We start from the raw sequence: 17459 nt of genomic DNA, 5'->3' as shown, positions 1-17459 counted from the left end.
TAGACCGAGAACATGCTGGAGAGTTCTCAGCTGGCCTGGGAACTCATTGATGTTCACCCGGATAAGACGGAGGTCTGGACTTCTAGTGCTGGAGAGGAGGATGAAGACTGACGGATAGTTCTTGGAAAGTCTGTTATCAGAACACCTCACCCTTTGAACCTGCAGTAGTCTTGACACACTGCAAACTCAGAAAACAGCCCAACTAATCAGATATGAAGCAGTGTCAGTGCATATGTGGGTGCCTGCTGGAGGCGCTGAGCTGGTGGCCACGCTGCAGCTCCCTGATACAATGTTTCCATGTGGGGCACAATTCATCAGATACACCGGCTGTTTCGGCACATCTGTAAACACAGTGCTTAACAAATGGGCACAGAAACGTGGACTCTTAAAGTTTTATATGCTACACTGTCATATATGAAACAAACAACATATGTACACAGGCAATCAGTGTTAAGACGCAGAAGAGCAAAACACTGACCACCAAGACTTTAACTTCCCAAGTCCCCTGAACAAAAACGGGGGTTCTACGTTAGGTGAACATTTTAGACATGAAGGAAACGCAAACGTAACAGAGCTTCGTATTCAGGCAGTAACTCGAGATTCAGGGAACAATCTGATCTCCTGGTGATAGTTTGGCAGCATTTGCAGATAACACGTTTCAAGCGTACAAGTGTTTCTTGTAGACCAGACTAACAGAAATGCTTGAACAATGACATCAGACGACACGGGGACTTGAAGGCAGCCTTTTTGGCAGCTTTAATGCTTCAGTCCAACGTCGGCAGCTTGTGTGATCATAAATAAAATGTTTGTGTTTAGTGTGTGCTCATGTTAATCCAGGCGCTGGATGAGTTTCTCCTCCATCATGCAGTAGACAGCTACGTGGAACAGGTCGGAGATGAAGGCGTCGCAGGCTCGTCTGCTGATGCCTTTACAGCCTCTGAGGTCGAGCAGGGTCAGAGAGGAGAGGCGCTTCAGATAGGACAGGCAGCCATCGGTCAGCTCATTGCAGCCTTCAAACACACACAGACACACATTTAATGTCTTCATATGATTTTCAGGCTTTGGATCAAGAAAGAAGAGCAGCTATGAACGACCACGTGTCATCATTAGTGGCCAACAGAAGTTGTTTCCTGCAGGAATCAAAGGGATGAGGGTCTGCCAATGGAACAGCAGCCTTCCTATACTCGGGTGTGTGAAAAAGCCAACAGTGATCAGTGTGTTTGTTCAAACCTGCCAGCGTGAGCTCGGTGAGGTTATTGCGTGTGTGAGTCCCAGCTGCTGCCAACAGGGCGACCGAGGAGTCTGTTAAATCCTTGCAGTGAGCCAGGTCCAGCCTCTCCAGCTGCGGCATGTGGCGCTGCAGGAGCCTCAGAGTGGACTCAGTGATGTCCAGACCGGACAGGCGGAGCGTCACCATGTTCCTCAGTCTGCTGCGGGATGACTCCAAACCTGCGCGCACACACACACACAGCAGACTCTGGCTTGTATTCTGATCACACAGTATCCCACGAGCTGTACAGGTGTACTACTACTACTTTTGATTTGGTCACATGTGTCTGGAGGAAGGTTTCTGTGCTTCTTTAGATCTCTGCTGGTTACACCTGGAAACATTTTGTGCTTGATGAAACAAACCCAATCACAAGCTTTCAGCTGATCACAATCACACTAAAGAACATGTCCCGAGCTGCTCGGCAGTGCGGCCACTGAACTTCAAGCAGTGGCGGTGCAGCCCCTCCCAGTGCTTGGAGGAGGAGTGGGGTGAAACACAGCTCACTGAGCCCACCGTGCCACTGACCAGGCAGCGTGACGATCTCTTTAATCTGGGCGTCTGTGACGCCGTCGCACCAGCGCAGGTCTAGCAGCCGTAGATGGGGCAGAGTGGGAGAAACCATTGCCGACAGACAGGACCAGGGCAGACCAGTCACACTCAGCTCTCTCAGACCTGAACACAAACAAAGGTTTAGTAAGACTCTCCAGGACAGGAGACATTCGCTTTGGGACGCCGCGCGTTCGTACCTGGGAGTCTCGTTAGCAGGCAGTTCAGCTGTCTCTTGGCCATGGGCGTCCAGGAAAGGTCCAGAGAGGTGGGCTGTCGTTTGACAATGCCTGCGAGGGCCTGATTGCTGAGCGGGCTGCACCGACTCACATCCAAGTGGCTCCACAGACGTTTGTCACAGCTCCTGCATAGGGGAGGAAGCGGTGGTCGTTTCATAAGCAGCGCGGAGCTTTGCATGTACAGAACAAGGTGACGCGAGGGTAACGTACCACTTGTACCAGGCCTTACAGACAGTCATGCAGGCCAGCAGCTCAGCTCTGTTCAAGTATCTGAACACAGACACCCAGACCTCCTTCTCCCCGCCTCTCTCATTGCCCACATCCTTAAAGGAGAGCAGAGACGGCAACGATGGAGAAGACAGGGTGGAGGACGCAGGGTGAGCAGCAGCTTCCTCTTCCTCTGAAGAAGACGCGGAGCGAGTTCGAGCGCCTCTCTCACCACGGCTACCACGCAGGCGAGGCCTATGACGACACAGCACAGCGTAGTTCTTATGTGCGATACAATCACGCACATTTGACACAGGCAGGAAAAAGCTGAGTCACTCCGTTATGGACCGAGTCTGGTCATCTAATGTTCACCATACATCCAAACAGCCTCATCCCCAATAAGATCTCCACTCTGGCCTCTTTTCTGTGCTTTTATCCAGTGACTGTCGTTTAATATTTTAAACAGTGGACTGTGCAGAGCTGGCCAGCAGCAGACAGCCCAATCATGGTGAATGGACCGGTTCTTATACAGCGCTTTATACACCCATTCACACAAGCACTCATTCTAACTGCCTAACATTCACACACGTTCACACTCTGATGGATGCATCAGAGAGCAACATGGGGTTAGTATCCTGCCCAAGGTTATTTGGTGGAACCGCCAGCCTGCTCTGCCACATGAGCACAGCAGCTGACTGTCCCAGGACTGCTCAGAGGTATCGGACATCATTGAATCATGGATGGAACACCAACACGTGACACGAAAGCTCAATATGTGCTAAAGTCTACCTGCCGGGTCCTCGTGGGGTTATGCTGTCAGCCGCGGGGTCTGTGCACCTGAGCCGTGCAGGTTTGGACAGAGCGCCCTTTCTCTGAATAAAGCCCTGCTGCCCTGCAGCAGTCCTCGGGCCCATGGCTGCTTCCAGCTTTGGAACTATGGAGCCTGAGGCATGAAAAGAGCCTTCTGTTACTCATGCTGCGCCTGCAGATGTGAGCCAATCCTAAGCTGCTGTGCTGGTTTCTTACCACACTGTCTCTTGGCCTTGTTGGGGCGCTGTAGAGTCACCGTCAGGTAGGAGCCACTCAGCAGGTCATCGCTCAGATCAGACACCAGCAGGACCGGAGGTTCTGGGTCCGAATCCCAGCGGCCTTCCTCCTCCACCTCTTCCTCCTCATCATCCTCCAGAGTGTCCATCTCCTCCTCTTCAGGGTCAAACTGCCCCTCGCTGTCTACGTCTTCATCCTCATCATCATCGGTCCTGCGCCGTCTCCTGTGTCGACGATGCTGTTCTTTATCTCCGTCCTCGCTGTCCTCCTCTTCCTCATCCTCTTCATCATCATCGTCGTCGTCGTCCTCGTCGTCATCATCCTCGTCGTCATCGTCGTCCTCGTCAGATTCGTCAGACTCATCTCCTCTTCGCTGCATTCTGGAACCTCCGCGCAACCTGACCCCTCGTCCTCGGCGTCCAGCGTCCCTCATGCCAACCCCTCGCTTGAGCTTGAGGACAGAAGATGATCCCGGACTCACGAGCCCGGCTCTGCTGCCTCTGTGGGCCGAGCCTCCTCTCAGCAGGCCTCTCCTGTTAGCGCCAAAGGCCCTCTTGGAAGAGTGAGTCCCACCCCGAGCGTGAAGTGCCATCTTTCTTCTCTGAGAGGCTGCACGTGGAAGAACAAAGAATCAACTCTGTTTTCTTGATGCTGTCGCTAACTGAATCGATGAAAACAGATTTTAACAGCCACAAACCTTCATCGTCATCGTCACTGACGGAGTCTTCTCCATCGCGGCTGTGGCGCTGGCGTCTGTAGATCTTAGCCATACGAGCATCAAGCAGAGAGGAGGACTTCCTTTTCTGGACAGCGTGGGAGGAATAATCAAAGTGATGGGAGACATAACAAATGATCTTAGAGGAGGGATCTGAGGAACACTCACCAGTGGAAGGCTGTCACCTCGGTCACCTTTAGGCTGCTGCAAAGACAAAATGGATTCTTTCAGAGTAGAAACGACCAACAGCTCAACTCAAAATCTCGATCAAACACTGGAACAACACAAACATGGTTTTTTTTAATCCCTTACAAACCCGTCCACACATCAGCATGCTTTTACATGGACCAATCAGTGCTCACGGTGTGCACACCATCAGACATGTACATGAAATCCTGTCACAGTCGGCATTTATCGAGCTGAGAGCGACCTCCACCACAACCACAGAATTAGCGCTGACGATCAGACACTCATTTTTGACTCAGTACCTATCTAGCTTCAGAGAAAGGCCATTTGTCACTGAACACAAGCGCAATGAGACGATGCAGAGGGTACTCGTGTTTGTTTACTGCTCTCCGATGCTGGGAGCAGCAGAATGATTAGCACGCTCGCAGGAAATGGTTCAAAATATCCATTTCCTGTTCACAGAACGTCAGTCAGTGCTGATTCAGCAGGTCCACAGAACACCAACAACCACGTTTGTATTTATATAAAACACCTCAGTGTGTCATAGGCTAATTATACAGACCCTCAGTATAACATATGTGTGCAGCCATAAACGGATATTTGCTGCTTTACAGCTGGAGTCAGGATGAGACCCTCACTGCGTCCCAGCACGGACACTAAGCCCGGGGCACTGACTCGCTGACATCCTTTAGACCAAGCTTTGTGTCTCTTCTCTTAAGAAAGAAAAAAAAAAGATGGCAAAGAAAAAGGAGTGATGTAAGCGACAGACGGGTGGATTTATGCACAAACAGGCGGCACCTCTCACCAGTCTCGAGCTGATTGGCTGAGAAGGCAGAGGGGCCGCCACCAAGAGAAGTGACGCTGAGGAGGAAGAGCAGGAAGGAAGAGAAGGAGCAGGGAAGAAACCACAGCGGACAACCTCCCCGTCCTGATGGGGGCCCACAGGACCCCCTACGCTAGGAGAGGGCCCCGGACCCAGCCTGAGGACCAGGGGGCCGTGGGGACGGATACGCTGTTGGTGGCCAGCAGCCAGCGATTCATCACTGCCTGATGACTGTGACGGAATTAAATCAAAGTCAAAAATAAATAATAATAATGAAAAACAAACAGGAGACATAAGCCCATTAGATCTGTCACACTGTGTGTGTGTGTGTGTGTGTGTGTGTGTGTGTGTGTGTGTGTGTGTGTGTGTGTGCGCGCGTGCGCGCGCCCAGGCTGTAACAGTGGCTAATTAATGCATTGTGTACCTCTGGATCAGTGATGCCCTGCACACACTTCGGGCACTCCCAGCAGCTCGGGAGGTCTTTATTCACCACGCCTTCCCCCTGAACCTGCAGACAAACATGCAGACAGTTACTCATGCTAGCACACAGGACTGATGAGAAGAAAGACACAGTTGAGTCACAATCTAAGGCTACGTCCACACGTACACGGGTATTTTTGAAAACGGAAAATCTCCGTTTTCAAAAATACCCGTGTACGTGTGGACGTAGCCTCAATACAACCTGGAACCTTCATGTTTGTGCCTTCAGACATGCTGTCATAGTTACTAAGTTACGAAGTTACGGTCATAGTTACTAAGGATCCAGCTTCTATTTAAGATGTAGCGAGGCTACGAGCGCTGAACTGTCAACAACAAGACGAGCACATCCCACTGAGTTGCTATATGCTCCGTGTGTCGTACTGTGAGGCAGGCAGGGTGGACGATCTGGGCACAGTTGGAGCATTCCATCAGAGTGAGGGAGGGGTCTCCGGTCTCCTCCTGATTGGGCTCTTTGCAGATCTCACACACCGCAGACAGAGGCAGGCCCGGCTGGAAGAGACGGGTCGTCAAGTATCTCACACACGCATACATGTTGCTAATTACAAAGACAATGACTAATAAAAACAAGGACCGAGTTACTAACAGAGAGACACTGTCGTAGGACACAGGTCTGCTTTAACTTCCCTGGGCCTCCAAACTTCTTCATGTCTCTGCAGAAGTTGCAGTCTCCACACTCAGGTCTCATACAGGCTTCACAGCGTTTACACCTGCGCACACACACAAGGACAGAACAGGATGGCTTAAAACGAAGCATGGGGCTGTGGCACATAATGAAATCCAAACATGAAAATCATTTCACTGCACTGTAAATAGTTAAAACATTTGGTATGTTGTCTTAAATATGAAGAAAAACTGCATCGTGTTTTTATATGAACTGAAGTAACAAAAGGTTTGACACAGGTACGACTTCCTTACCTGACCCTGCGCCGTCTCAACACGGACATGGAAGACGCTGGTTTTTGAGGTCGTGGAGTGATGGGAGTGGAGGACAGTTTAGGGCGAGGTGGTGGTGGGGGAGGGGGAGGAGGTTGGTACCATGATGGCTGGAAGCATAAGAGAAAAACACTTTAATGTGTTGTCCTTGGGACATTTGTCTTCTAAAGAAATCTTTTGCTATCAAAAATGTGTTTTTCATTCATCAAATGGTCTGAAAAATAACAGAAGTTATTCATTACTGTGCTATGCATGACTGGAATAAGTTTTAAGTAATTTCATTTATTTATGGGGTTTTTATAACACCTGTGGTCCTCGAGGACAAAAGTCCCCAAAGTACAAGGTGTTGCAAACAACCTACTGCTTTCAAACACCTTTGATCTTGGATCACTGATGTGTGGGCTCAAGCAAAGGTCACAACAACCACAACAACATTCAATTAAGTTTTATTTACACAGCGCCAAATCACAACAACAGTCACATCAAGGTGCTTCATATTGTAAGGTCGACCCTACAATAATACATACACACAAAGTAGCTCACAGGCCTCCACTGCTCTGGAGGCCTGTGAGCTACTTTTTTAAACCATGTTGTGCAAAGCAATGACCAGTAGGACAAAGCACATATTGTCCTCTAGTATAATGAGGAGGAAGAATCACTGTTCAGGAAGATCCAGGGTTAGAAGATATAGAAAATATTGTCAATATTTAGAGCACATGCTACCCTTTCTCTGAAAAAGCACATCAGCCACCTGCAGAAGTGGAAGAAGGCTATGAAGTGAAGAAAAGTGATGAAGAATCTGAACTATGTTCAAGTAGGTTCTCAGGCATCCAGGACATGGTAGTCTGAGGAGCTTGGAGAGAAAGTGACTGGGCTTCTTGAAGTTTCTTGAATTTTCAGAATGTGAAACTGAAATAGAAGATGTGTCAGAGGACTACACATCATCCATTTCAATTATGATGAAGACAAAGAATCAAGCAGGAAAGAGGAATCAGCTGAGACAGAGGAATATTTGCAGTAACGTGAGGAAACACTGATCTGGTCTTCTAACCTTCCCAGTGACAGACGATGCATGACTCTCTCATGTGCCTCAGAGAAAGATGATCTACCACAGTCCAAGCACATGTGCCAGGTCCCATACTCCTTCAGTGGCTTTTCTACTCGAGTACTGAAAGCATTATACACAGTGTATTCTGCTTGTATTCTGCTTTTTAACGTTCACATGCCAATGGATGCATCAGAGACCAAGTTGGGGTTCAGTAACTTGCCCAAGGACACCTTGGTAAGAACTCCAGACTAGAGCACACAGAGATTGAACCAACAACCATCCAATTAGCAGATGACCTGCTCTACAGCCAACTCAATGATGAACAAGGAGGGACAACAAGAGAGGAAGAAAAATGGACCGAATGCAGCTGTAGGCATATGTGGGTGTGTTGATTCTTACTGCCGTGCATCCAGTAGAGTCGCTACGGCCAGTTTATGACATCCTGAGTCTGGTAGAGAAGTTTTCATGCTGACACAAGATTAATCATAGAAGCACAAAAAGGACATAATTTCTTGATAAAGACACAATAGATGATCGTCGTTCATGACACAAACGTGCTCCCATTTGAGGTCTATGATGTGTGTTGGTGTTGACTTGACTTGAAACACAAGTGGGTGTTCCTCCTGCTGTGATGTAAGATCCTGGTACTGATGTGACTGTATGAGCACCAAGTCCCCTTCAGAGGACTCTGTCCCCTCCAACAGAACATCCAAGTAAACCAGGGAACTTTGAGACAAAAACATGGGCAGCATGTGATGCAGGTCCAGCTGTACATGGAACATGCTCGTGTGCGATGGCAAACCGTCTGTCCTGCAGTCAGGACACGAGTTGTCCCTAACATTGCAGGTTTCCAAAAGAAAACAATCACCTGTAACAGCTTGTTTACTGTATATGCCCCTTGGCCTGCAACTGCAGAAAGAATGCTGTCCATGATGGGACCAGTGCAGAGGAATAAACCTGAGCTTCCTCCTGCACTTGGGTCAAATATGGACACGCCTTTGTCCTCATGAAAGTTTGCCTTCACTCAGACTCATGCCCTCCTACCATGCCAAAATATAGAAAACTGTCAGGCAATGAGTTGGAATAAAGTTGAATAAAACCTTGAAACACAGAGATGGATGATATTTTATACTTGTTGCTTCAAAGCAAACGGGGTCATTTTTGAGCCCAGAGGACCACAGATGTGATTATGTGCTGCCAGTAAAAAACTTGTAGTTTAAAAACAGCTTTCTAAATTAACTTTGACATAAACCCGTCTGTGATCATCTGTTAAAGCAGCCGACTCTGGTTGTGAAACGATCCTCATGATTTCTGATGATTTAATTTATTTTTTACCCGAAAACAGAAAAAATTCATTTTTATGAGGTTTTTATCAGACTTACATTTGAAATGGAATAAAAGGAATTGTGTTTGAATTAAGTTTTAATTAAAAGTGTGGGAAAAACAAACTTCATATTAATTATGCATCAGTCAAACCAGATGGGGACATTGTTGTCCCCTGAGGACCACAGCTGTGTGGAAATCAGGAGGACATTATGAGGGACAGACGAGCTCTACAGAGGGTTGTGCGGTCAGCTGAGCGCACCATCCGCTCCGAGCTCCCTGACCTGCACTCAATCTACAGCAGGCGGTGCTGGACCAAGGCCAGGAAGATGGTGAAGGACCTCAGCCATCCCAACAACAGACTGTTCTCTCTGCTGAGGTCAGGAAAGCGATTCCGCTCCCTGAAGACCAACACAGAGAGACTGAGGAGGAGCTTCTTCCCGCAGGCGATACGGTCTCTCAATCACACCACCACACAGTACTGACCCACACATACAGTTCTTACACACACACTGGACTTTCTGGACTTTGGTTTTGCACAACACTGGTCACTATATTCTTCATTTCCAGTTAATACTTGTACAGCTGCTGTTATTGTGTATATATTTATTTATATTTAGATTTCTTCATACATTCTTATATAGTTCTATATTGTGTATTGTGTATTTTGTTGTACAGTTATTTTATTTTCAACTTTAATTTATATATTTTATCTTATTCTTATTCTTCCCAGTTAAATTTACCCTTCATTCTAATTTGTGTTGTACAGTTATTTCATTTTTAACCTTAATTTATATTTTATTCCTTCCTAGTTAAATTTACCCTTTTTAATTTTTCATATTTATTTCCTATCTTATTCATAGCCTTTTCCTTTTTTGTTCTCTTTAGGTCACGAGCAGTTGTCCAAGCATTTCACTACATATCGTACTGTGTATGACTGTGTACGTGACAAATAAAATTTGAATTTGAATTTGAATGAGGGTTAATTATTTACACTAGAAAATGACTTTGATCACTTGGACTTGATGGATTGTTCAAAGTCAGTTACCAGCAGTCCAGCACACTGGGACGGACATTAGCAGTGGAAGCTGGTACGATGACACAGGAAGTATACATGCTGCCTTCAGAAGCCGCCACAGCGGACCATCAGCCCCCATCTCACCCTGTCCCAGCACCCCCTGCATGTCCTCCTTCACTACATCCATGAACCTCCTCTGAGGCCTTCCCGTTTCCCTCCTCCCTGCTGCTTCTCTTCTTATCAGAGCTTATGCACCATCAATCGCTAAAGGTCAGGACAGAACAAGTGTGCGAACGACTAAACATCTGGTAGTCATCCTACCCAGTCCCAGTTTGGCTGTATAAGGAAACACATTTACCTCCGGGTGACCCGGGTGACCCCCCCCCGTGAAGCATAAGAAAACAGATGGGGGAAAGAAAAAAAAAAGAGCTGAATATTGGCTTTATGTGCATGTTATCATTATATAAATAATTTGTTGTTGTTGTGGTCCGTTTGCACGGCTGGTCACAGGGACTTTTACGACTGCTCGTAATGTCCGAACAAACATCTGGACGCTCGATTGACACACATCTTTGTGCGCACGCACGGTTAGCTCTGCTGGACAGACGAGACCAGAGTGGACGTGTTAGCACGTGTCCAAACTTGGTGCCGTGTATTATGACCACAGTCGGCACAAACAGCTCAGAGTGCAGAGCTGAGGATCTGCAATCAGTGTCTGTAACGCAGAGTTAAATGAACAGCACACACAGAAACTGTTATGTGTGTTAAAGGTTTAAAAACTACCGAGTCACGAGGCGTACTTCACAGGACTGTGGACAGGATCATAAACCTCCTTCATGTGACTCAGTCTCTCTCTGCACAGACGGAGTGCTCCACGGACCAGAGGCAGGGTTACCATGACAAGTGTGCAGTCTGTTGGTGAATAAAGACCGCTTACCCTCTTCGGCCACCTGACGATGGGCCGTCCTGTGTACGACATGCTGGGATTGTCATTAGCGTGCTCCTTCAGTAGTGCCTGCAGGACAGCAGAGACATGAGCGTGACAGAAAGAACCGCGAGGCTCACATGGAGCTCCACGACGACATACAGACGAGCGATACCTTGATGTGTGTGATGAGCGCCGGGGCGTTGTGTATCCCTGCTGGGACACACTTCTTGTTAGAGGGCAGAGCTTCCAGTTTACCCAGCAGGTTCCAGAGTCCCTCCAGTTCAAGGGGGGTCAGGTGGACCTTAAGTGGAAGCTTCTCAGAGTCTTCCTCACTGCCAACACCCTCCCCCTCAGTCTTCAGCTGCTCACTGACTGGATCTGAGCCACACAGATTCTTCAGACCTTCATGAAGGAAATAAGAAATACTCAGAACTGACCAGTATGGCCCACACAACACGCATGTGTGTCCCCCAGTGGGCAGTGACTGCGGGCTGTGTACATACCAATGCCCAGGGAGTGTTTCTGAAACTCTGGGGTGAGGTAGGAGGTCTTCGTCAGGCTGAAGACGTAGCGTTCCAGCACGTACCAGCACATCTCATAGTAGAAGGGGTAACGAAACTTCGCTGGAACCTGCAGGAGGTAAAAAGATTAAAGTCTATTCACGTTCATTCAGCAGCTCATGCAGAGCCTGCTCACCTACCCGCGTTCTGTCCTCTATGCTACAGATGTTGAGCTGCATGGGGATGTTAAAGCTGTGCAAGAAGTTTCCTCCAAAGACCATCGAGTCCACCGGGGTGTAAACGGCATGAATCCAACCTGTAGCACACAGTGATTATAATACCACAGGACTGCTTCTGCAGGTAGTGAGTGCACGTCAGTGTGTACCTGAGGGTATGATGAAGGTGCAGCCCCGCTTCAGTTCAACCCTCTGGCAGTCAGACGCTCTGTCTCCCAAGAACACATCTCCTTGTTTCCCTGACAGTACCCAGTTCTCATAGAGCTCCAGGTTCTGAGGAGTCGGAGGAATCAGCCAAAACACCTGCAAACAAAAGTGTAATTCACTGTGCTCTGCTGTGGGACAAAACAGACACTTTCAGGAGGCCCCTCCCCTTCTAGCCTGTTCTTTATACTTGACAGGACTTATGCGTTGACCCGAAGCTGTAACGGGAAAGAGATCGTCTCTTAGCCGGCCCCTCGTGGCCTCACCTTGCTCCCTCTCAGTATGTGGTACCATACTGAAGTCCCACCGAAGTCGATGTGGAAGTCTGTGTAGCAGCCCTCAACACTCATCAGACAGTACCTGTGGAGACATCATCGTCATCACGGCTCACATCCTGCCGCCACACTTGCCTACAGCAGGACACTTACTTCTGTACTTTGGGGTACTGCATGTCATTGATAGAGTTAGTCGAGTCTCTCTGTCTCTCTTTCAGATGCCGAGGCCACATGTTGTCCACCCAGTCGATCAGATCGACCTACACGTGCAAACGTGAGACAAAATACAAACAGTGAGAAAAAACAAACAGATTAAAATCACTTTAAAGGTTTTTATTTCCTGTCAGCAGTTCCAGTCAAACAGGCCTGCAGGTACATACTGTGGCAGGCCTCTTGACCCAGTTCTCCAGTTTGGTGTGGCTGAACTCCAGGCTGATAACATTATAGAGCTTCTCTCTCTGACACGGGGGGGTCTCATAGTAACGTGTCCACTGGGCCATGGACATCTCGGTCCCCTTCTGAGTGCTCACATCCATCACATCTATCATGCGTCTGCTACCTGAGAGGGGAGCCTTCTGTTAGACACAGCGTGACACAAGAGGCTGCTCACAACAGCTGGGCGGATGTCGAGCTTCTCCAGAAACCTCACTGAGTGAGGAGCATCAAGACAACGTTCAAAGTAATGACTTTATTTATCATTTTGTCCTTAAGTTGACCAGCAGTGAGTGTTTCACATACAGGCTCATTGGCTGAAATGGCTCTATATGAATAAAATTCAGTTTGTGCTAATCTGAAGCTACCTGTACACCTATGGACATGATTCAGTTAGAAATCACCTCTAATTAGTATCACTGACAGTTATTTTCAACAATTAGGTTCAATTTCTTCTTTGTTTTTAATAGAAAACCCCGTATTTTAAATAAGTGTGTAATTACAGCATTTATTACCTAAATCACTGCGTTTGTACAGCGAGGCAAAGCCAGGACTGAAGCTGATGCTTAGTAGCAGTGTGTAACTGAACGAGCCTTACCGACAAACATCTTGACGTCATTGACGCTGAAGTCAGGATCTGGCATCCTGCAGAACCAGAGGACACAACATCATTACATCAGCTCAGTTTATAGACGTATTTAATAACACTGAAGTTACACAGGGGCCTACTTGATTCCCAGTCCATCAGGCTTCTCAAAAACGACGGGGTCCCTCAGACCACCTCTCTGAATGAATGCGTATGTAAAGTCTGCAGAGAAATATACAAGCGTCATTCAACACAGGACTATAATCCATAGGACAAGAAGTACTGTCCTATGGATAATTAGGACAGTACTGTTGTTTCTTATATTAGGCCAGCTTCCATCCTTCCACCAGATAAAACCTCCACAAACGCCAGATTGACACGAGTTTATTTCTACGCTCTGTGACTGGTGTGTTAGGTTTCTTGGGATTTGCAGATTTCACGGGGAGGTGATGTCAGAGTGCATGCAGCTGACCTTTTACAGTCACATGTATGAGCACAGCTCATGACATCACAGTGAACACCGTGTGCACTGTCCAGGGTCCTGAAAGCACATCTTTGTGTGGCATCCTAATAAACTGGCATATCTCACTCTTCAAGCACGATCTCTCAAATTTCTGTGACACCACCTCAGTGCAGCAACGACTGCTGCTTTATAAGACATGTTTCTTCATTTAAATATTCCCTCGCTATAAGATTCTAAGAAGCAAAGAAAAAAGCGTCAGGCTCTGAAAAATAAAGCTCAGACGCAAAGACTCAAAGCTTAAACCCATATAAGAAACACAAAGACACTATACCTACGAATACAGTGTGTTTGTACACGTCCAGCCATCTCTCTCACACACACAACAATAAAAGTCATTTGGTTTGATTTGACAAGGGGAGTGGCCTAGTTTATATTGCGAGGATCGAACCAATCTGCAACAACAGGTATGTGGACGAGCCGAACAACGCACCTGGTAAGAGCTTAACAGTGCACAGACTCTGCAGACGGGATCGTTTCTGCCCAACTGCAGGGTCCCCTAGTATGAGCTGCTACGGGCAAAAATTATGGGTAGTGTCATCTGTAGCGCTTTTACCATGTGATACGACCTTGACCCAGTTAAATCAGCTGATGTCTACTGTCACACAAACGCTGAACGTAATATGTTGATGTGGGTGTGGCTGTTGGACTGCTGGACGGACAGAACCCAGGACACACTCCCTCCCTTTGGGAGAGAACGATGGAGACAGTGTTCACACCAACCTTTTCCATCCATGCGAAGCACTCGGTCAGAGCTGAACCTCTCACTGTTAACCTTCTCCTCCAGGTCAAACATCCTCCTCCCATCAATCTCCTCATCTGAGATGCCATCATCATGGTAACGCTGCTGGTTACGAGCACGCTAGAGAGGAGAACAGAGTAAGAGGGATGGTAAAAGACAGAGGACTGAAGTGCTTTGGATGGACATTAACCCAAACTGGACAGTCCTTCTTATCAAACCAACCGCAAAAGAAAAAGTCCAAAGTGGCGCTTCACAGAGTGGCAGCTAAAAGGATAATAGGTAACCATTTCTACAGCCTCGTGCCAAATATCTGAAAACTAATTATGGTTCATGAGCATTAGGTTCTGTAGGGGAAGCTTCCCAGCACTGCCAAGTGTTCACTCACAGGGATCACCTCTGTCGTATCGTAGGCCTGACAGCAGCTACTGAGTACTGAATGGGTATAAATGAAATGGGCTTGAATGACAGTCCACGTTAGGGCCCACCTCAATTCTTTTTGACCAAGAAGATGAAAACGGCTTCATCGTGAAGCATCAGGAACTATAAAATCAGCACTTTAATAGATTCATTGTCCTCAAAACGATCCGACTTTGGGCCCGAGGCTGCAGCCTCCCACAGGAGACACCGAGAGGACACCAGCGCACCACGGGGCCGACACACGGAGACAAGTACACACAGAACTTAATCGGATTCACGTGCACAGGTGTGAACTCCAGCAAAGGGAGGAAGAGGCATGTGTGATCATCATCATCATGTTAGTCCAGGATCGAGACTGCAACTGATCATCACATTGTTGTGATTAGGGCTGTGCCATATCGTACCGTTCACGGGAATACCGGTGTAATGTTGGGCAATAATAAGAAAATGAAATATGGCGATAGAATATGGGTAAAACGCGCATGCGCAGTGCCTTTGTTTACATACGCACATGGAGGAACAATCATGGCAGCGACGGAGAACGACAGGAGCGAAAGTGGATCGTTGAATGAAACGAACCTGAACTGGTTTGTAAAAATGCTGCAGCTTCAGTGGTGTGGAACTGGTTTAGCTTTCGTCCGTCAGATACACAACAAAGCACTGTTTTTGGTAGCGCATGCTAGCGGGCCGTCGTTATTACCGAACACGGCGCTCAAGAATCTATCAAAGTACGACTTTGCTGAACTATGAAGCCGCACCACTGGATGGATTGTCTTGCTGACAGATTGGTTAAACTGTCAGCAACGAATTTGCACTGTTACATTTTTATACAACTTTAATGTGCATACAAACAAACAAACAAACAAACAAACAAACAAACAGCTGCTTGTTTAAGTGAAAATACATTGATTTTTTTTGCACTAATAAAGTTGAGATGTAAAGTATTTTGTCTCGTGTCAATTATATCGTCAGTTATTTTGTTATCGCAAATGTTTAAATATATATGGTGATAAGTATTTTGGCCATATTGCCCTGCCCCAGTTGTGATGTATAGTTGTTTATAGCAGAGTCTTCTGGAGCAAACCACGAGCTCTAAGTGTTAATAAACAAGTTATCAACATAAATTAACAGCCAACTTATTTCACTCATGCTGGTTTGCTAGTGTTACTCTTTTTAAGCACCTGCTGACTTCTTTTATAATGCTAACTGAAAGCTCAGGCGACGTCATTGGCTGGCTGCAACATTTATCCTGGCCCTGCATCATTATTTTGATGATGTCAAACAGATACTTGGGGTACAGACTGATAACACACGTACACTGAACCCGCGTGTGAAACGTGCGTCCATCACAGTCTTCATGTTCCTCAGGACTCTTACCTTATTTTTAAAGAAAATAAACCTGGAGTTGAAAATGATGGGGAAAGGCGCTGGGTGCCATCTTATCCTAACCCCTCATACTAACATACACACACTCTTCATTAACTGATGCCTCAGGCACAGATTCATTAGTACTTTTGGCTGTTGGTCATTATAAGTCATTCAGCATTTTCCTTTGTATAATGTACAAGTACTAAAAGGTTAACTATAGAGTTTCCCTCAATTACCTCCTTATTAGCTGCATTTTCACAGTAAATAACAAAGTTCTGTATATGAATTTGCCTACGATTTCAAAACACTTCTAAGGAACATGAACAGTAAGTCTGCAGGTACACAAAACTGCAAGCAGCAGGCGTGTCTGTTTACTCACAAACAGACACACTTGAGAAAAAAATTTGGACATGAAAGCAAAGTGCTGGTTATCACCACTCCACACCTGCCCGGTAGCAACTGCCATGTGTTGGCCAGAGAGAGGACCACTGTGTTTATTTGGTAGATCAATGAAAGGACTCGGTTACTTGAGAGGGAGTTGCCCACAGCTCTCTTCAGTTTGACACCCTGCTCTACAGCATATCTTCCAACAATACCACCCGCTGTGCTTCACCCTCACGGACCCGGCGCATACTGTGATGCAGCTTTGTCAGATATGGTACTGCACAAGACGCACGTGAACCTGAAGCTCAGAGATAAAGTTGCAGTGATTTGACCGAAGGCAGACACTGAGCGTTGAGACTGCTCTGCGTCCCTGCATCCTGCAGTGGTCTCCCGCTGTAACAGAAAACAGGGCTCAGGCTGAGGTAGCAGAACCAGCGTGTTGGAATCTGCCCGACACTTACCAGTCTTTTGCTGCAGCGCGGTTTGGAATCATCCATTTTCATTCATGGAACCAAAGGCGGGTCCGGAGTGCCACTACAGACACCAGTGGGCAGCGATGGTCCCACAGGAGCCGTCACTGTGCTGTCCTGGCAGGGCTCGCTGCCTACCTCTAATTCACCGACTTCTTACAATTTAGTCGCATACAGAGCCGGACTCGCTGGCGTTTAGAAAATCCGACAGGACGGTTTAATGTTCGAGCTTCTTTATCTGGTTTTTAACAGCCTCTCTAGCTTACGTAGCTGCCCTGTCACTACCCTACAGAGACAAAACGACATGACTCCGGAACGGCTATCAACATTTAAAAAAACAACAAGAAGCTGGCACTATTACTTGCTTTAGTCCTAGCATGGTAATAAAGTTAGTTCCTTCTCCGAACAGCCGCCATTTTCACTATACCCCGCCCACAAACGGACACTGGACCATTCACACTCATGCCCACGACCCTTTCATTGGACTACAGCTGTGCCACTCACGCGAAAGAGCTGTAATTTCTGATTGGATATGGCCAGC

The 17459-nt window shown here is 47.2% G+C and overlaps 1 protein-coding gene across 1 annotated transcript; it reads right to left on the bottom strand.

The window, feature by feature from the left end:
- Positions 1 to 380: 380 nt before the first annotated feature.
- On the bottom strand, positions 381 to 17401 carry kdm2aa (lysine (K)-specific demethylase 2Aa). The gene is made up of 25 exons (XM_082536925.1): positions 16910 to 17401; positions 14261 to 14399; positions 13161 to 13239; positions 13030 to 13076; positions 12380 to 12558; positions 12153 to 12259; positions 11991 to 12084; positions 11670 to 11823; positions 11485 to 11600; positions 11288 to 11414; positions 10957 to 11186; positions 10794 to 10871; positions 6450 to 6577; positions 6118 to 6241; positions 5895 to 6023; positions 5458 to 5541; positions 4193 to 4228; positions 4007 to 4112; positions 3289 to 3918; positions 3052 to 3205; positions 2266 to 2517; positions 2017 to 2180; positions 1796 to 1942; positions 1231 to 1449; positions 381 to 1010 (listed from the first exon to the last, which is right to left on the bottom strand). The coding sequence occupies exons 1-25, from the start codon at positions 16949 to 16951 to the stop codon at positions 829 to 831; spliced, it is 3747 nt and encodes a 1248-aa protein (XP_082393051.1). The 5' UTR covers positions 16952 to 17401; the 3' UTR covers positions 381 to 828.
- Between the last annotated feature and the right edge of the window lie 58 nt (positions 17402 to 17459).

Source organism: Aulonocara stuartgranti (genome assembly GCF_965226115.1).
Source record: "Aulonocara stuartgranti genome assembly, chromosome: 6".
Classification (NCBI taxonomy): Eukaryota; Metazoa; Chordata; class Actinopteri; order Cichliformes; family Cichlidae; genus Aulonocara; species Aulonocara stuartgranti.
Note: the sequence above shows the minus strand (reverse complement) of the source record. Positions and strands in the feature narration are given on the sequence as shown.

Excerpts from the sequence above, each read along its gene's own strand:
- kdm2aa (XM_082536925.1), bottom strand. The coding sequence starts at position 16,951 with ATGAAAATGGATGATTCCAAACCGCGCTGCAGCAAAAGACTG. Across the intron at positions 3,206-3,288 it reads CAAGGCCAAGAGACAGTGTG|GCTCCATAGTTCCAAAGCTG; the intron begins GTAAGAAACCAG and ends TTCATGCCTCAG. Across the intron at positions 1,011-1,230 it reads CACCGAGCTCACGCTGGCAG|GCTGCAATGAGCTGACCGAT; the intron begins GTTTGAACAAAC and ends GTGTGTTTGAAG.